Here is a 20,281-nt window from a genome sequence, read left to right on the forward strand (position 1 = left end):
TTTGTAATACAAAGACTTTTGCCAATTAAGGGAAATAAAATTAGCTTAATTTACGGTGTCATCACTGTACTGAAGATTATACCAGTATTAATGAAAAGTTGCTATCTCAGTTCATTTAATCATCTTAGCAACCTAAGGCCATGCAGAGGTACAAAGTTCGGTGTGTCTTGTCTTTAGTTAAAGACAAGAGCCAGTTCTGGTTTTGAAGCTATTTAAAATGCTGTTCTAACAACAACTGTTAGAAACAGGAATGCTAAAACAGTAACAATTTAGCATAACAATTTAGGCATGCTAATTGTATTGTGCAGGTAGGTTGTGAATTCTTAATTACATGATTTTTAATAAACTGTCTGCTATTGGTTTTGTGTAGATCATCGTTTGCAGGCTGGAAGTGCCAAGTACAGGATAATTCAGTGAGTGATGTGGACTATTTCAGCTTCTTGTTTTCAACCCTTATAGGTAATCCATATGAATGTAATAATTCAGAATTAACAAAATGAATTTTCTTTTGATAGTCAATTACTGAATTTAATTTAGAGTAAATGGTTTAGTAAGTACTTCCTGAAAGTAATTCTAATCTTGCTGTATATATTTTGATATGAGAGTTTAACTTCCTGGTCTGATTTTTGACACTGTTTTCACACTTTTCCATTTGGGCTGAATATTTGCATACTTTTTCTTCATTCTAGCAACTTTCTTAGGAAAGTATGAGGAAAACCTAAATTCAGCCTATGACCTGAACAAGATTTTTTTTCCTAGCTTGAAGTAAATGCCTTTTATTGGCTCATAACAAAATAAATGTGTGCCTCTGGGATTTCCTGTGAATGTGTTTACGCTATTAAAAACATTCCATCAGAATAAAGTAATCCAAGTACGTTAAAGTGAGCTGGCCAAGGTCAGTGAGCAGAGTGACTTCTGCTAGTCTATTATTACTCAGCTATAAAAATAGTTGTATTCTGTGGTGATACAACTTTGGGAAGTTACAGTGGCTAAAATGGCTTAGCAACTCTCACTAACTTGTGCTGTGGTAAAAAATAGTGTGTTTTCTTCATCACCTTAGTTATTTATAATGTTCAGCTACTTTGTTTTCAAAGATTACCTTTTTGTTCCTAAATTAGTAAAAGACTGCTGAACTGATAGCAGAGAAAATGAAATCGGGGCCAAGTAACTTGTGGAGTAATCATCCTGTTTTACTAAAATATGTAATACCTGTCTAGAAATAATAAGCCAAATGATTTTTTTTTTAACCCTGAGATTTTGTTATTTATTACTGAGGCTGCTGAGTGAACACATGAAGTATTTTGCATGAGACCAATTTTTGTTATTTTTTTAAAGATACGTGTATTCAAAATAGCATAACACTGACCTCTTAAAGTTATTTTATATCACATTATAGTACTATTGGGTTTTAAAAATATTTTTGTTTTCTGTCAAAACTCAAAATTTATACTTTGATATATTTAATTTATTAAACCAAGCAAGAGCTTTTAAGAAAAATATTGTTATGTAGACATAGTGTAAAAGACAGTGTTTGTCAATGATGCTGTTGAAGTAGAGCACTGTTTGGCTTGTTTTGTGATACTGTTGTACTGCTTCTTCTTCCCCAGGGTTTTCAAGAGAGGAGCTGACTAGTCTCCAGGGCATTAGAGGAAAACCACACATTAGCCAGACACAGCTTTCACCTATCCGTCTTTACCTAACTGATCTGGACCAGTTTTTACACCACTGGGCTGTGACAGAGGTAATACATCAACACTAATTCTGTATGACAGCATACAAAACTCTGAGTGCTCTCCATCCCTTTTCCACAGATAACTAAATCCTGTCGTGATTTGAGTTGAAAAAAGAATGAAAAATATAAAAGCTGTTGAACAGCCAACATTTTTCTACAGCCATTAGATAATATTTTGAAGGAAGCATCTTTAAAAGTTGAATGTTTAGACATTTAGTATGCAAAGCAATAGTCAAAGAAAAAATTGGTAGAAACCTTGGTGGAAATTCTTGAGCACTAATATTAGGACCAGCAATATGTTTTGGCTTTCAAAAACAAATTAAATGTAAAAATGCTAATTATGAAGAGTTTTCCTGGAGAATAAGTGCCACTATTAATTAAAAAGCACTTGCATTAAATAAAATTTAAACTTGGAAGCAATATTAAGTTGGCATTAGTCATTATTTTGAATAATTCCTGATTAGTTAACCACAATATGCTGGGATTAGAAACTTCACTCTGAATTCAGTACCTAACATAATAAGAGCTGATAACTTAATTTGGTTGTTGGTTCTAAAGGGATTTGAGCCACCAAATTTTTTATTCAAAACAGGTGCATTAGCTTTCTGCATCAATTCTTTTTATTGTTTTGCTTACCAGAAACCACTTTAAGGTGTGAAATCATGTTTTAATGATGTGCCAATTTGACAGTATTTCTGAAATCATAGTCCTGAATTCAGAAATAAGAACAAAGCAGAAGGTTTTAGTTGTATGTTTTTTTCATTCAAGAAAGCAATATAATAGATGTTTTCCACATCATAACATTTAAGTGATAATGTTCTGAAATTAATGATAGTCTGAGCTACACACTGATTGTGTGCTGTTATGTATTAGAAAGTATTTTAAGCAGGGCTGTTGTTTGGTACTGTGACTGACACACATTTTTAGATGTCTTGCCTTCAGTCATTTGGCCTGTGGAGCAGTTGAACTTTCTAATTTGTTTTGCTTTGTCTCTTCTGGACAGTAATGAAGTGTTTTCTCACCAGAATACCTTTCTCCAGTATAGAGGGATCAGGATGCTCTCTTTCCATGTCCTGTTGCTCTGTGAATGCACAGAGCAATTATTTGTTTCTCAGAGTTAGCATAATCCCACATAGCATCTGAATTTTTGTACACCTTACCTGTTTATGAAAATGTCACCTTCAATGTTTTCTCCTTCCTCTTTTTTGCTTCTGTTCCATAAATCTTTCAAAGTTGATGGTGAAATAGGACTGCTTTCACACAGGGAACAGTGAAGTAGTTTGATTTCTTTTTTATGCCTTTGGTTCCTCATTACAAGTTTGAGTCTCTTCTGCCACAATCTTCAGTGTTTTGGTGCTGTCAAGGAGAGCCAGTATTTTCAGAAACTTGAGACTCACTTTTGTTAAAGTACCTTTTCTCAGGAAAGATACAAGTTTTTCTCCTAGGTTGTTAGAAGGAGATTGTGGTTACTAAGCAATGAGCTGGATATCCTTGGTTAGCTGTGGAGCACTGTACTACTTCTGCACTTATGTGTCAGCCTGAAATCTTTTCTGGATATGAAAAGAGAATAGGAGCAAAAATCCCATGCATCAAAAATGTGTGTGAAGAAGGATGAGACTTTCTAGACCCACCTGATTTTGTAGGCTTTTAACCAAAGAGAGTTCTGAACTGTCACATTTTCCAAGTGAGGGTGGTCAAATACTGGAATGAGGAGCCTAGACACATTCTGGTTCCCATCTGCGGATGTGCTCAAAACCAGGCTGGACACAGTGCAGGGTGACCTGCCCGAGGTGACTCCACTTGAGCAGGAGCTTTGAACTAGAGGAACTTGAGGGATTCCTTCCAAACTGTGATTATTTGAAAACTCCTTCTGAAGAAAACCAGGTCTTTTTGTTTCATCATCAACAAATCTCTCTGTTATTTTTGCTTTTTAGACATAATGAAATTCATAGTATGAGTAAGTAAGGGTTTGTTGTTTTCTTTTATTTGATCTGAAAGTCAAACTGCTACTATTTAAGTTCTGCCAGGTACTGCAATGCTCTTTGGGGTTTTCCCCCCAGGTTTGCTAGGGTTTTTTTTCCCCCATGGAATTTTGTGAACAAAAAAATAGGGGCACCTCTTCAGTAGCTTGCTTTCATACTAGACAAAAAATTAAGATATTCTTGCCTCTGATCTGGTAATAATGGTGGCATATCTGGTTGTGTTATAATGAGAAGTGATCATTGGTATTGAGGCAACCACTTCCTTTTATGAGTTGCAGAATTCCATTCATTTTTCACTTGTCTGGTTTTGATTTCAGATGCAGTCATAGATATGGTAAACGACACATTAACAAAATCATGCTAAAGCTCTTCAGCTTTAAGATCAGTTTTTTCTCTGTTTAAATATGTGATACAGCACTGTGTTCTTTAAGTTTTGGAGGGTTTTATCTTTTCCTTGTATGAGTACCATTCTCCAGCCTGGAACATGTTGACCAATATGCTATATAATGCTCAGTTTCTGAAGAAATTATTCTGGGGACTGTAGTCCATTAAAACCTTGTGACTTGGAGCCTGGACAATTTTTTTAAAACTGAGAAGGTAAAGAAGGGGTGAAAAAAAAAGAAAAAGGCAGGCTTGGTAAAAACCTTTCCATTCAAGATTTGCCACAAGCTGCACAGGAATACTTTCTGTAGATCAAGTAGTTTTCACTAGGTACTGAACACGCTAATCTGCTTCAGAAGGAAAAAAAACCCAATAAGCTAAACAGCAACAACAACAACAAAAAGACCCCAACCAAAAAAGCAAACCCCAGAGTTGCAGGCTCTAGAGAGAAGAAAACTGACAGCAAATCATTAGGCTCTCCTAGGGTGTCTGGAAAGACAGTGTGATATGAGGGTTCTATTTGCATTGAGTTTGAGGCAGGTAGGTTTGGAGATTGCTTACTTCCAAGTGGACGTAGTTCAAGGTATGATAGAATTTTGCAGTCAAAATATTTTTAGCTGTGGCAGAAAATTGCTTTATTTAGAGAAGTGCTACAGGAAATAATAAACGCCAGCTTGAATTAGTCATGGTTTTGGTGGAATTTGGTATAGTACAAAGCTTCTGAATGCTAACCTTTCATCTGTTCCCTTGCTGGATAAGGAAGTTTATTGTGATGCTGTAATATTAAGCAAAATGTTTGTAGTAATTTTAAATACCTGCTAAATGAGAGCAGTGCTCCTTGGCTGCAGACCAGGCCTCTACTCTGTATTGAGAATTGTTTTTTTAAGAGTTCTTTTTATGTAGTTGTAATTCAGGATTTCCTCTCAATGGAAATGAGACTAATGATTAGATTCCTCTTAGACCTTCCACCGTCTTCTTTCATCTCTTCCACCTCTAGTTTTGTCTGAACCATTGCTAGTTTTTAGCTCTCTGCTGAAAAGAATTGCAAACACTAATTCCCCATGAGTTCTTTGAAAATAAGCAGGTGGAGGAGAACAAGCTCTAGGTTAGTGCAGCGTGGGTTATAACTCTGTTCCAGCATCCTGCTCGGCAGCAGCCAGCCTGCAGGGGCTGTCACTCGGCCAGTGGGGTTTGTGGGTTGTGCAGAGCAGCAGGGGTGCTGGGACTGAAGAAGAGTCCCAGCTGGGACTGCATCTGGAGGCCACAGCTTGTTTGCCTTACTGCTCACTGCTCAGCTTTGTTTCCCGGTGCAGGGGAAGGCAGTCCCACCTTCCTGTCCACAGCTGTGCAATGGGTGATGTGTGTTTCTAAGGGTAGGGAGCTGGAAGAGGGAATTTCACATACAACGCATGCCAAAGATTCAGGAGGAAAAGCGGTGTCCCTTTCTGGAGAAAGGACAAGTTCTGGAAAGGAAAAAAACAACTTGAGGCATTTTCAAACAGCAGTTCAGACTTCTGGCATGTTATTATAGCCTGGACACCTGGTAGCATGTGGATAACAGTAACAAACTCACTTCTGATAGGAAGTAATGCTTTTAGGTAGTTTTTAACAAAACCCGTTTTGAGATGGATATTGTTTGTAAATTACTTTTGTTTTGTCTGGAGAGTGGTAATTTGAATCGCAGCAATCTAAAAAAATTTTTTTTTTTTGGAAGCTTCTAAATAGTGGTGCTTTTCGGTAAAGGAGCAATGCTTCGGAAAAGTGTCTCTTTAAATGCTGTTTTACATAACTCTAAAGGTTAGTCTTCATAATTTGTCTGAAAGGGATGTTAAATGTGGGAACTTTGGTTCCTTTTCTGGAAGAACTTCTGCTTAAAATTACTTCTGTCTTGTTAAAGCCAATTATTTAAAATCACCCCCCTGTAGCTGAAATAAATGGGTCTCCAGAATAAATGGCTGCAGCCTGAGGGAAGAGTTTCAGCCTTGGCTCATTTTAACTGTGCCCATAGTGTTTGTCAGTGATATTGTTCACTCCCCTGTAATTGAATTGCTCTGCCAGGATCGAATGAAAAAGTGCCCACAGAAATGAAGAGTTTAACAAGGTAACCGTGTATACATGGTAATTTCTGTTGTAATATTTGATGTTTGTGATGGTTGAACATTTCAGAGGGGGAAAGCAAATGATAATTTGAGGGTTTGCTTGAAGTCAAGATTCCAGAGCTTTATCAAACTGACTCAAAGAAATAAAATAGTCAACCGATTGTTTAAAATGTTTAGGATCAAACACTAGCAAAGGTCAACTGCTTTTAAAAGCAGAGTTGAATTTAAAAACCTTGTGAAGCATGTAGTGTAATATACTAATCCATGTCAAAACCTGTTCAGTCTTATAAGTGAAATACAGTTGGGAAGGCTGGATCTGCACAGATGTGCTATGAAAAATTACAGTAAATCAATAAAGATAGCAAGTCAGTGCACATAAATTAAAAGCCTGGGATTCAAGGATGCATCCCTTGCATCCCTTCAAGGAAGGATGTTTGTCTTGAGAAGTAAACAGTGGTGTTGTAGTGCTATAGCTTAACTTGAAGTAGAGATTAATGCTAAAAAAACCTCAAAAAAATTTACTATGTAGATTTTGAATTGAAGTTCCCAAAAGATTTCAACTTGCTGTCTTTATTGAGATTTACAGGTTGAAATTACACTGGGGAGAAAAGGCAGCTAATGGATAATAAACTTCTCTCTAAAATTCCTTCTAAACTAGGAATATGGTATAATTTTAATCTTCTTAAAGGAAAACAAAAATTCTGTGTAAGCTTGTTAGTGTTTAGTAAAGCTACATCCTATCACATCCTTAATGTTTAGAGGTGAAAATAATTACTTTCTTGGAAAATAATCCAAAGTCCAGAGAAACAAAAGAGAAATAATTTAAATGAAAGGAATGCCTCCAAAATTAAAAAGCTCTTTTTTAAAGGTCTCTTTTTTCATAAGACATAAAACTTAAACCCAAAGCAAACAAAAAAGCACCAAAACTAGCCCCCCACCATTAAAACACAAACAGTGAAACACAAACTTCCAGAAAACCTAAGCTGATCTTCAGGCCAGTGCTCTATTGTAGCTGCATCATATACTTACAGTGTCTCTTTTAACACCTTGGAGCTGGGAGCTCCCTGCAGTGTTACTGCACATAACTAGCATGAATTTACACCTCCACAGCTACTGTGTATTGTATTGTGCTTTATATTCAAATCCTGGCTTGTGATACCTAACCTAAATTGGCTGAGAAAGACAGGCTTTGTGGGACGAGAGCTAAGTGTAGGGTTTTCTGTGTTTTCAAGCCCTTTTGTTTGGAGAAGAGTCAGGCAGGTGAATTTGGAGACTCCAACATCAGATGTTCTTTGACTGTCCTGCATGTAGTCTGATGAGGAGGCATTCAGAGGAGGAGCAATTGACTGTGGTGACATTTCATAGCTGAGAGGAAGCTTCAGAGCTATGAAAGAAGGGCATATTACTGCTGCAAAAGGATGAAACAAAAGCTGTTTTGTGGTGTCTTTGAATTTTGTTAGTAAGATGGCTCTGGGAAGAGAACCCAGCCTGTGATACTCTTGAGGTATGGCTTTGTCTACTCTTGGATATCACAAGCTTAAACTTGCTATTGACCTTAATCCCTGATTTTGCTGATAACAGTATTTTCAGAAATGCCCCTCAGTTACAGAAACAGGGTGATGGTCTCTCTGCCTTGTAGCACCAAATCTTGCTGGTATCCAGCCTTGAACACATGATCAAGTTGTTTCACAGGTGAGCTGTGGTGCTTGACATTCCAGTGGGAAATAAAGATAACGTCACTTAGTTTAATTGATTCTCAAATATAGATTTTGTATCAGACCCTGTGATACCCAAGGACCCTGCAGCCAGGCAAGCATCACAGTTAGCAGATGCAAGATGAGTTTGTGTACTGCAGTTACCCTGTTTGTGACCAGGACATGAACTGTGTGTCATAATTCTTCTAAGTCTGTGGAAATATTAAGTCTTTATCAATATGTGGGACACCAGATATGTTCTTAAGCATTTGTAATTCGTAAATAAGTTTCTGCATTCCCATTTTGCTACCCAGAGTGTAAAATTAGTCTAATGTGTCTTTTTTCCCCTTGTTGCTCACCTGTGTAATGTTCTCCTGCAGACTCTGTTCCTCTTTTTGGCTGTTTCTTTTTTTAACTTGGGTTTTGTTTTGTTTTGTTTTGTTGTGGATGTGTAGGGGTTTCATGTGGAGGTTTTAATGGAGGGGGTTTTTTTCAGGTTTTTTTTTTCTGAAGTCAGTGAATCAGGAATATCTTTCACATCCGCCCCTATGAGCTTAGCCAAGGCAGATGAACAAAGATCTCTTGTTGTACGCAGCTTTCTCAACAACTCAGGGCACTGTTAATATTGCCCTGTCAAATCAATTTATTTCAGAAAGAGAAGCAGCACCTGTCAGGGGAGTACAGTGTCTGATAAGCGAGGGTGCTTCGGGGGAGCTGGCCAAGCTTCAGACGCCAAGCTTCATTGCCTGCCCCATCACCTGAAAACTTCTCATTTTCTACGCTCCGCACTAACATGTTACACTGGATACAGTCCTGCTCCAAACAGGCGTTTCACAAGGGCTGGGGAATTCACTACAGAACAGCCTGTTACATTTTAGTTATCCATGTCTGAGGTACATGTCGATGTGAGTTGAAAAATATATTTTAAAGTTCACCTTAGGTTATAGTATCTGGTGTGCGCCAACTTTCTTTTTTTAATAAAACCACCTCTTGGAGAGTCTGAACTGCCTTTGGTCTGATCCACACAGTGGCTTCCTAAAATACTCAATCCATTATCTTTCCTGCTTGCTTGGGTTTCTCTCTGTGCTCATGCTTGTGTGTGTCTTCAGAGGAAGGTGAGTATTTTTCTTCGAAAAAAAGAGTACTTTGCAGCATGATTAAACTTGAAATAATACAAAAATTTTGTCTGGACAGTTGCTGATAAGTAGTTTCCTTGAGACTTTGAATCAGGATTCTGTCATGTTACAGGAAGCGTTGAGGGAGAGGGAATAGTTCCATAATGAACAAAACATTAGTCTCGCTTCATCAGGTGTGTTTGTTCCTGTTGCCATGAGGGCTCACACAGAGACTGGGCTTCCTTGGGTCATCCCAACTCTGCCTTCTGGAGGCGAGAGCATCTTAGGGATGAACAGCATTAAACTGATGAATTCCTCTGATTCTGCATTAGAACTGTGAAAAGCCTGTGTGGGATTGCATTGTCAGTTAGGGTGGCTGTCAGTGGTAAAAATGCTTTTAACTCATCCAGTTGAAGTAAAATACTCCATGGTCAGGATCTCCAGAAAAATTGGGTCAGGCTGTGTTTCTGAGGGGACTTTCCAGCCTTCCAGCTTGCTTTTTATTTTCTCTCTTTTTTCTTTTTTCTTTTCTTTTTTTTTTTTTTTTTAATTTGTATTTGTTTGTTTGAGGTTGTCTGGTTGGGTTTTTTTGTTTGTTTGTTTCTTTTTTAATTTTTTTTTTTGCTGTGTTTTTTTTTTTCCCCTCTTGTGGTCAGCTGCTGATGGAGTAAGTCTTCAGTGTGGCAGACAAGGAAGCCCCTGTAGCAATGACTTCCAAAGCACCAGTAGGGAACCTGGATTTGCAGTTGTGTGGCTCGTGATACTTGGGCTTGTCTGATCAATAGGGTTTTGTTTGAAAATCTGCCAATGGATTACAGAGCCTGTAGCATTTGCTGCATAATGCTAACAGATAATCCCTGTGTTTAAGAGAATGCTTGTCTTTAGGTTAATTTATTCAAGTGACCATTCAAACAAAATTAAAAGGAAAAGAACACCTCAACAAAATGTCTAAGCCTAAGCCAAACCTGTTATAAAATACTTGCCTCAAAAATAAAAAACCCAACTTTCTCTGATCAGAAATGGTTGTTCTCAGTCCATTCACTTCAGGATTGCTCTGAAACAAAACTACTCTGGCTTTGGTCCAAAATCAATCTATGAATGTGCCAAAAATGTGATAAATGCTAATCAAATGTAATGTAATGAATCAGCTGTGACATTTTATTATGGAAATTAAACATCATGCAAAACCTTGCCTTAGGAAAATAAATTGTCAGGGAAAATACTAATTTTCATGTGATAATTAAGTTTTCTTTTCCTTTCATTTCCATGTCTAAAAACGTTTCAGTTTCACTTTTTATAAAAGGCATTTGGTATGAAAGCCATTTTAAACAGGATTTAATTTATGGAATTGAAAAGAATCGCCTCTCCCACTTAATTGCAGGAAAACAGAACTGATGTAGGGAATGATGGTGCTGTTTTGAGGGTCAGAAATATCTAAAAGACTGAAAAATCAACTTACACTTTACCACAACTCTTCTAAGGAATTATGCTGCTGTCCAGTGGTATTATGCCTGTTTTCATTGCCAGTTTGGGAAGAATCTTGAAATGCTCCTACTACTAGTCCTCTCAGGGAGAGCCTCAGTGGATGGTGGGCTTGCTCTAGGGATGTAGTCCTAAGGGTGACATGTTAGTAATGAAACTATTTTTGCTGGGTGGGCCTGGTGGATTTGCCTTCAGGGTCTTTAGTTTGTGGGTCTGTGCCTGAATCAAAAGGGTTGTATCTGGCAGACTTGAGTCTGGTGTGATGTGCTCACAAGCATATGGCAAACTGCCCAAGCTCTTGTCCTGTGAGCAACAAATGTCTCCTGCATTTCCCCCTTTCATAATCATCCTTCCCAGCTTCCATCTCATCTGCATTTCCAGCCAGCTGTGATCATTGTTATGGTTAATTGTTGTTTGGCTACATTTGTTTTGGTGCAGTGTTTTTTACCATTTCGTAAGTGACAATAAGATCCCTTCTTGGGTGTCATTCTGCCAGCCCAGGCAGGTTAAGTCCTTTGCATTGGCACTGGTAAGACAGGAATTTTTCTATGTCTGTTTGGTTTGAATTTGCCTTTCCTGAAAATGAGTGGCTCCTACTTTGCACAGTATGTCAGAAATGGTCTAATTCTAAGTAAGATCTAACAAAATAGTATTGAATACATGATCCTTATTCTGTCTGAGCACTTCTATTGGGATTATCTTTATTTACATCCAGTAGTAACATTTTCCCATTTTGTGGTTGTATTGTGAACACTTGTGGTCAGCTGTTACAGAATTTCCTGCTCATTTTTGACTGGTAAAACTCATAGCTGCATGCAGAAGTTTTTATCAGTCTTCAAGCACATGGCCCACCACTTTCTTTTTCACTCATTTTTTTCTGTAGCTGTTACTCATCAAACCTGTGCGATCTTTTCCATAGGTTAGTCCAGTCCTCCTGCCTTGGCAGGGTTTCTCATCTTGGAGCTGTCATCCAATAGTCATTTCATCAGTGCAGCTTTACCTTTTGTGTAAGTGCTGCTCATTAAAATACCAGGTCAGATTTATGTCACAGTTTGTCCTTGACATGACAGTCCCCAGTAATAACCTCTGTTGCAGCTTGACTTTATTCCTTGACACTACTAATAACACAGATGTTTTGAGTGGATTTCTTGGGAATATTCCAGACCACTTAATATCACTTTCAAATTGCAGTGGACAAAAGCCCTACTATATTTAGGATGGTGTACTTAGTTCTAATAATGTTGTTTCATTATAAGGTAAACATATAGTAAAGGTATTCAGTGCAAGAGTATCTATGAAATTGTCTTTTAAATAGTCCTACTAGTCAGACAAAACACTTGCACTACACCTGTGATACTGATTAACGTGAACAATCTCCTGACAGCCCAGCAATGTGATGTTCCACTAGGCAGATGTGTTAAGGATCCTCCTGAATTTGGCTGGCATAAGCAGGGCTAAAAGCAGGTGTGGCATGTAATTTTGGAAAAAGCTGAATGCACTTCTGTGTCACCACAAATGGTGCCACTTGGCCATTTCTGATTAAACTAGCACTGGCATCCACATAAGGATGTATGGCTGAGTTTTCATACCACAGGACCTTGAGCTAATGGTCCTTTTCCTAACTTTTTCCATCCTCCAGCTGCAAATGTTGTGGACTATTATTTTTGACACAACACAGTTGATATGTTCTATTCTGTTATTACTTCATTTTGGTGTCTTGACCTGCCTGATTCAACTAAAGTTTCAAAGCCAAAATGCTGTCACAGAATTTATTCCCTCAGGTCAGATCCTCCTGTACAAGTTCCCTTCAGATTTTGCGTCATGGGGCGTCTTAGAGAAATGCTTTTTCCTTAGTCGAGATATTTGTAAAACTCATGGACTTGAATTGTTTCAGCCTTCAAACGTCTGATCGTGATATTCTCTCATTCCCTAAGCACAAAGAGAAGATTCCATTCCTCATGTATTGGTTCTTCCATCTTCCTTGTCCTTAGCAGGACATTACAATTGCTCATGGTCTGATAACACACTTGTGCTGTGCACGTTGGCTTCTCCAGAGGCTTTAGTTGCCACCCTGGTGAGATAAGCAGTAAATGTGAACAGAGGGAGGGCATCCAAGCTCTCCAACTACTTTGTGAATTATTGGAATAGAGGGGAAGGAAAATAGGACCAGAGAAAGCCATCTACTGAGGATTGCAGTACAGTTTATCAGCAGTTCTACTAGAGCTCTGGTTTCTTTACCCTATCGAGGAGACATATAACATTTCAGGGTAGTTTGCTAGTGCCTGATTATAAAAGCACCAGAAAGTTTTATGGAGTTTATAAAACAAGATTTTCCATTGTAGTATTACATTTTGTATCATTTTTGAACATGTCATTTTTGGCTCTGAAGAGGAAAATATGTTGAAAATGGATCTTTGCTAAATTCTTCTTCGTTGTATTACTTTTCTCTTTCACTGTGACCCCTCTGTTTCATGGTTGATACAGTTATTTGGAAAGTTATTTTCTGAAATTCTTCAGCTCCAAGGAAAGGCATTTGGAGGTTTGGTGTGGCAGTCTAGCTTGACAGAGTAGTTTTGGCCTTCTATCACACTGATAGAATGCAGAGAGCCTTTCCCAAAAAACCTAATGGTGTAGACCATCATCTCTTTAAGCACTGAGTAATTTATGTTGACAGTGCTACTCTTCTACACTGTAAAGAATCAATACTTTGAGACAAAACTGCTGCATGTCCCTGTAGGTTCTTTGGATTTAGAGCTGTCAGCAAAGTATGACTTCACAGTGAGTGATTGCTGGTTGCTTTTGGAGTGCTTAAATATAACTTTGTTTTATTGAAACAGGTGATCTGTCACAGCTTGTCCACTATACCTTCACAAAGTCAGTGTTTTGATATTCTCCAGACTGGCATCTGTAAATATCTGGTAAGCACCATTTTGTCTTCTGTGTTAAAATTTCCTTGTGATAAATTTTCTAACAGTCTTGTTAATCCTCAAGTGGACTTTTCCTATGTATTTCATATATAATTTCAGCATTTGCAAAAGCTCTAAACAAGATGTGGGGGAGTTTAAAAAATATATAATAACTGTTGGTATCTAAACTTATATGGGTAATTTTGTTCAGATTTGTGAATACTTCAAGCCTGTCTTCAAGGCAGTTTGTCCATAAATGAAACACTTCTTGGTTTGGTTTTCTTTTTAAAAGAGCGACCAGCAGCTTTAGATGAGGTTTCATACCTCATCTATGTATGTAAGTATGTAAAGTATGCCAGGAAGATGGTACCAGGTTCTTTGTGGTGCTGAGCAATAGAACAGGCAGAAACTTACGCTCAGGAAGCTCCTCTTGAACATGAGGAAGAACTTCTTTACTGTGTGGTGGCTGACTGTGCCCTGGAACAGGTTGCCCACAGATGACATGGAGTCTCCCTCACTGGAGATACTCAAGAACTATCTGGATGTAGTCCTGTGCCATGTGCTTTGGGATGACCCTGCTTGAGCAGGGAGGTTGGAGCAGATGACCCCACTGTGGTCCCTCCCAACCTGACCCATTCTGTGGGTTTTACAGCCTGTCTTCTAATCCTGAACATGCCTGAGCTGAGGATGGGGATGGCAAAACCAGGGCTGGGTAACAGAATGGTCAGGGATGGAATCTGCAGTTCCATGTGCTACTGCCTGATGAGAGGACCACAGGGTCTGCCCCTGCCCTCCTGTCAGGGTGGTTCTGTGATCTAACCAGTGTCTGCCATTCCCTGTATGGAGCCATACTGAGAAGTTACTAGAACAAAGCTTCCATAGAGAGTATCTTACCTATAACCATAGTCTGGATTTTTAGGGGTGGACATTGACTTCAGTAAATTTTTAAAAAGGCTTGTATGTTCTACTGCCCCATCCCTTTGAGAGCAAACCATTAAGTGGCTTTTTATGGTTGGCAAGGCTACTGCCTGAGGTCTCCAGCTGGCTGCTGACACCTCTCAGAGACCAAAGGCACCATGGAGGCAACATCCTATATGGGAACTTATCTGAGCAGCCTCATCTACTGGATTTGTATTAATTGAAATGTCTCTGTTCCTGTCATCTTTCAGACTGGCTGACCAACACATTTCATCAGTAGTGTTGGCTCAGTTGATGTTCAGGATGGTTCTTTATATCTGTCTAGATCACTGCCATTATTTCTTATTTATGGTTGATCAGGAAAAATGTTATTAATTTTAATTGTTTGGGGTCTCAGTGTCCTGCAGTATTCAGCAAAGACATGGTGACAACTGCAGTCCCACCTTCTGTCAGGCAGGACCATCATCATCCTCCTCCTCAATCTATACCTGACTGACAGGGTCAGCCTGGGACATTGATCTGTGCTCATGGCCTTGAAATGCACCCAGTGTCTTAGGCTGGAAGGATTTAAAAGTTTCAATTCATAGCTGTTCTGTATCTCTCACAAGTAATGGTATGAATGAAATACATTTCACATTTCTGTAGCTTGTACTTTTATTGATCTTTTTTCTAAACATTTCTAAAAGAAACTGCTGACCTTGTTAAGTGAACCAACTCCCTCTGTCAGCTTAAAACAATGTACTTGCAGGTGAACAAATTAGACTACTCTCAAACTCCTTAAATAATTTTTTTTAAAGTAAATGGTGCCACATTGCAGTGCATGATTTTTTTGTGGCTTTACAAGACAAAAATCTAGGGTACTTACTCCATAGTACTTCAAAATTTAAACTGCTTTCTAATTCACTGCCTCTACAAAAAACAAGAATTTTTTCTAAATTATTTATCATGCCTATAAAATCCTTACTCAAAATGATGTTCTCTCTTTAACAACAGCAGAGCATCACCCCACTTTGGGCTTACCATATATTTCATTAGCTTTGATGTACCTTGGTTCATGAAGCTCCTGTTGGGCTTCAAAGGAGAGTCACCCTGGTGACAATCCAATAGAAGCTTTCCTTTCTGTAGCATAAATCAGAGTTTCCTTCTACCTCAGTGACTGCTCACTGCCATTTCAAGACTCAGAAGGCCTTCCCAGTCCCATGATATATGCTTAAAAGGAAAGACCTGTTCTGCCCAGAAGATTGTTTGTGCCTGCACTGTCATTCAGAGCAAGGCTCAAAGCAATGTTGTGTTTTTCAAATATGTTTGAGATGAGCATTTGTTTAGAAGGGATGGAATGAAGATGTCAATTTAACCTTCTGTTGATATGGGGGGCAATTTATTGGGAAAGCAGGGATTTTAAAAAATGCAGTGGTCTGTAGTTTGAGCAGAAACAAAGTAATACATTTCACCATAGGGAAGCTCTAGGTTTGCTTGTATCCCAGCAATAAAAATCTTTTGTATGAAGTGATGAATTTGGGTTGGTTTTTTTGGTCTCGTTTTAATACAGGTTGGATTGGTTGTAATACCTGATAGCACAGCTGGATCTGTTCTATGTGCCATAAATAAGCTCTTGGATCAAGCCTGCGTCATAAGTGAAAATCTGCACAGGTTCTTGGCCTCTTGTTGTTACAGTCTTCTGTACTTCCTGCTAACTATAGACAGAGAGGATGCAGAACACTTACAGAAAAGGTAAAGCTGCTGTTCTTACTGTCTTGTCTTTCTCTTTGCAGCCACAAGTATTTAGAGATGTGAAATGAAAGGATACCCCCCCTTCCCCTGCCCCGAGTTTTTTTTAGTGTCTTTTGCTTACTTCAAATCAGTGCTTAGATTTAAGAAAAACCTGGAAAGTTACAAGGAATTACTTAAAACAGTAACTGAAGAAGGTTTAATCTCAAATTGTTTTACTTGGATGTCAAAACCATCCTGATTTTGTAAAGTTGGATATTTAGAGCTTAATCTTTAACCTTAGCTTCATTCGATACATTGAAAAGCACCATGCAAAGGATTTAGTTTTATGAGTATGTACTCTTAACTGATCTGATGTTTCAGTTTTAAAATTTCTCAGGCATCATTACATAGACTGCAAAGCCATTTGATGTAAAAAACCCAAAATCTGCAGATAATGATTTTAAATAAATTCACCTGAAACACAGAAATGTCTTTAAACAGGTCAAACGTTTCCATATACAGAAAAGTTGTTAAAAACTTCCTGAAAATTCAAAGCCCAAGTCCTCTTCCTCCTCTTACTGTATTTAATGTCTTGCATATCACAGATAGCTGAGTCCATTATTTAATTTCTTATTAATCTTAAACAAAGATTCAGGTGTACCTGAAGAGCGACTGAAAGAAAAACCTCTGCAGCTGCATGAAGTGGAAATTGCAGTGCGTGAGAGATTAAGCAACATTAGTTAGCTTCCAGAGCAGGGCCTTGATTTTTTTTTTTTTTTTCCCCAGTGCTGCATGAAATTTTGGAATATTTTCAAATTTGGCATTTTCTGGTACAGATTTTCTGCTCTGCCACTAATTAAGGTGAATGTAGTTGGTATGATTAAATCCACAGAATCAGGTTTCCTTGCTTTGTTTTTCACCACGCAGCCAGTTCACAGAAGCATCCTTGAAATGTGTGTCCTCAGTCATGTCAGTTTTGATTATCTTTCCCTCTCAGGGATATGCTGTGGAGATCATGCATTTCTGCATTAGCACTCCTGCCACGGTTGCTGAGGTTGATGCTGCAAAGCCTGCAAGTGAGCAGGATCTGTCGGGAAGAGCTGCCCGTTGTTGCTCAGTTGCTTCGCTTACTAATGCAGCATGGGCAGCTCAGGAGCCATATGATCACAAATGAGTGTCTGGTGCAACAGATCATCAAGGACATCATGGTATGAAACTTCTTGTCTCCCAGAGATCACATGTATGTCATGTTTATTTTAAAAATTCATTGCAAATGTTCAAGAAGTGCCATTTTCAAACGGTGGTGGTGAAGGCAGATTTAAGGCATTATGGTGAGGTTCTCTAACCTGCAGGTTAGGAAGGGGTTGTTTCCCTTTAGTGTTGAAAATACCATAACTAATTCTAGTGCTGTTTTACCGTGGGTGGGTTGTATTTGTTGTTGCTGGGCTTTTTAAGCCACCTACATTATCCTGAGAAGAGGGAATTCCTGGGCCTGGGCCTGGGCCTGGGCTGGGGTGGTCTTTTGGTAGCAGTTCTCCTTAGACTGGGTTGGGGAGCTCTCCTGCACTGGTAGCACCATGCTCATTTGCATTTTAATTGCCTATAAATTGCAGAATTGCAAAGTAAGTGAGCCACTCTAATTAAGAGTAAGGAAAGCACATCTGTTGTTAACTCACACACTTGGTAATGTAATGACTAAGTGAAGCCAGTTGTTAACACTTTATTATTTGGGCTTTAACAGACACATTGTGTTGAAATGTATAAAAGAGTGGAATAATGTCACTGTGCAGGGGAGCAGGGCTGTCTTGTACCTTTAACAATGCACCTGGTTACCTGTAAAAACAAGTGCAAGTGCTGTTGGGGAGATTGAGTTGTATCTTATTTCTCCTTTCTAGACACTGAAGAGCGGTGAAGTTCAGGAGCAGTGGCTCACAGACCTCCATTACTGTTTCAACATCTACCTTGCCTCTCATCCCCAGACACCTGGCCCTATAAATACAGTATATTGAAGAGGTCAAACTGCATTTATTGTAAAGCATTTACTTCTATTTAGTTTTGAATGGAAGATGTTGGAACAAAGCTTGTCAATTTTTTTGTAAGTGAAACAATAAAAATTTTACAGAGAACTGCAATACTTCTATTGCCTCTTTTTCAAGCAAGTAGATGTTACTGGAAGGTGTTCTAGTAAGATGTAGTGACCACAATGAGAGGTGTTGAAGTCCACTCCTTGGTGCTGAAGAGCTTGCAGAGAAACAGACTTAAATTGACTCTGCTCATCTATTATTTTGAAGCATCACATTATTTTTAAAAATATAATTGTGTAGAAGTAGAAAAAAAAAATAGAAAACAATATGCTTTAGAGTAACATTTTTTATTTTTGCTGAGTTCATATTTTTAAATACTTTGTGCAAGGTAAATACTGTACACCGTGGCAGCTCCAAAGCTGTTAAAGTATTTGTTTTTCTAGAGTAGGGCCCATCTTTTCTTGCTTCTCTATTTAATGCACATAGAAAAAGAATTATTTAAAAAATTGGTCATAATTTCAAAGGGTAGAAAACACAGCCCTAATAGTTTCCAAAGGTTGTGAAAGCAATTTCTTTAGAGTTTTTTTGTCAACATGTCTACATTTCCTTCCAAATTCATAGTTAGCTAAGGAACTATTGTTCCTTTAGTAGAGAAGTGGAGTATGAAGGCTGTTCTTCCGTTCCTGCTTGGATTTTGGAATTAATTTAATGAACTTGAGGTAAAATTGAACACTGGTCTCTCAGAACTGTAATATCTTTAGTACAGTTTCCCTCTTCTTTGAAACTCTGTTTGATGAGCACACTCAAAATTCCTACTTTTTGCAATGGAAAGCTTTGATTGCCCCTACAGTGTTACTGCAATACTGGGTTTAGTGCTTCATTTTCTGTCTTCAAATGCAATTCAGATTTCATCCTGTGTTGGTAAAGAAATTAACAGTTGCATTTAAAAAACAGTTTGTGCACAGAATGAGTCCAGCTCCTTAGAAATCTGCTTGGCATGTAATGCTGTGATAGTACAAAACTGAAAATGTTCAAGTTTAATACATCATAGATGGCTTATACATTATGAAAGATAACAGTTGTACTGGAATGGATTTTAAATTCCAAACATTGTTTTACTTAATGCTTGAGTCTTGTATTTTTTGTTTTTGCAGCAGTGATTGGTCTCATGTTGTATGAAAATTGCTTTGATTTTTCCATGTTCTCCAGCAAATTAACACACTGTAGGTTGCTCACTGTAAAAGAACAAAATAGTTTTAATGAGTAACTCTAATGGGTGAAAAGCATCTTCATCTACACTGGTCATTTCATAAGCAGTGAATCTCCTGGGAGCAGAACATGCCTTTTTCCTGGCAGCTCACTGCTAATTGTCTCTCAGTAGAGTTTGGTTTCTGTGGCACTGGGTACAACTTTGTGTGGAACATTGGTGATGCTGCAGCTGCTGCGTGTGGGACTTCAGCAGCCTCTCATGGCTGTAGCAAGGTTCACCCCCCTAAATGAATGTAGGGCTCCAGACTAACACTATACTCGTGGGTGAATTTGCTGAAGAGCAGAAAGAGATTTAGCAACATGAGGTAGGCAGTGGGCTCTTTCTAAAAAGTCTGGGAAAGCCCAGGGCCTAAAGTGAACGTTCTGAATTGCTCATGCAATGTTTGGGGGTTTTTTTATTTCCTGTAATGTGCTACAAATAATAGGTGTGTTTTCCTTTCCCAGGTTTGCAAAGATTAGGTGCAAACATTTTTCAGTGCTTTATCCCATTCTAGCCAGGGTTATCCCAAGTGCAAATCCAAATGTTTCATTGAGGGTGAACTCAGCACATCTTAAGAACGTCTTTCTAATGCCAAGAGTTGCAAAACCTGCTCTTTTGCTGAACACACTTTAATGTCCACAGTGAAACAAAGAACCAGGCTGTCTGGTTCTGCGGCCGAGCACCTCTCTTGAAGTGCCAGTTACTGAATTGAAAAAAGGAATTTGCTTAATTTAAAAAAAAACAATAAGAACTAATTTCAAGTTCTGAATTGTTTTAATGGTAACAGTCTTAAAGGGCCTATTTGCCAGAATATTCCAAAGCACTTAGCCCACGCCTGTATATCCCATCCCTTTTCCACCTGTCACCTGCCTTACTGAACATTTCCTTTGCCCATCCTCTGTATATATCCCCCCTTCCAAAGCGTCTGACTGAGTTGGGTGTCAATCCCCATTACAGATTTGTCACCGCACGCTTCTTCCACGAGCTCT

At 38.5% G+C, this 20,281-nt stretch overlaps 2 protein-coding genes across 2 annotated transcripts in view; one reads left to right on the plus strand and one right to left on the minus strand.

Annotated features, from left to right (window-relative positions):
- Positions 1–18,151, plus strand: part of TEX10 (testis expressed 10) — a 55,282-nt gene extending 37,131 nt beyond the window's left edge. Inside the window, exons 11-16 of the mRNA XM_062515503.1 lie at positions 371–459; positions 1,608–1,741; positions 13,323–13,403; positions 15,859–16,040; positions 17,017–17,227; positions 17,915–18,151. Coding sequence (XP_062371487.1) covers positions 371–459; positions 1,608–1,741; positions 13,323–13,403; positions 15,859–16,040; positions 17,017–17,227; positions 17,915–18,028 — 811 coding nt within the window. The 3' untranslated portion in view covers positions 18,029–18,151. The remainder of the gene's footprint in view (positions 1–370; positions 460–1,607; positions 1,742–13,322; positions 13,404–15,858; positions 16,041–17,016; positions 17,228–17,914) is intronic.
- Positions 18,152–18,457: 306 nt separating this feature from the next.
- Positions 18,458–20,281, minus strand: part of INVS (inversin) — an 84,774-nt gene continuing 82,950 nt past the window's right edge. The window contains exon 16 of the mRNA XM_062500494.1: positions 18,458–19,278. Within this exon, the coding sequence (XP_062356478.1) occupies positions 19,163–19,278 (116 nt within the window). The 3' untranslated portion in view covers positions 18,458–19,162. The remainder of the gene's footprint in view (positions 19,279–20,281) is intronic.

Source organism: Cinclus cinclus, chromosome 1, assembly GCF_963662255.1.
Source record: "Cinclus cinclus chromosome 1, bCinCin1.1, whole genome shotgun sequence".
NCBI lineage: Eukaryota > Metazoa > Chordata > Aves > Passeriformes > Cinclidae > Cinclus > Cinclus cinclus.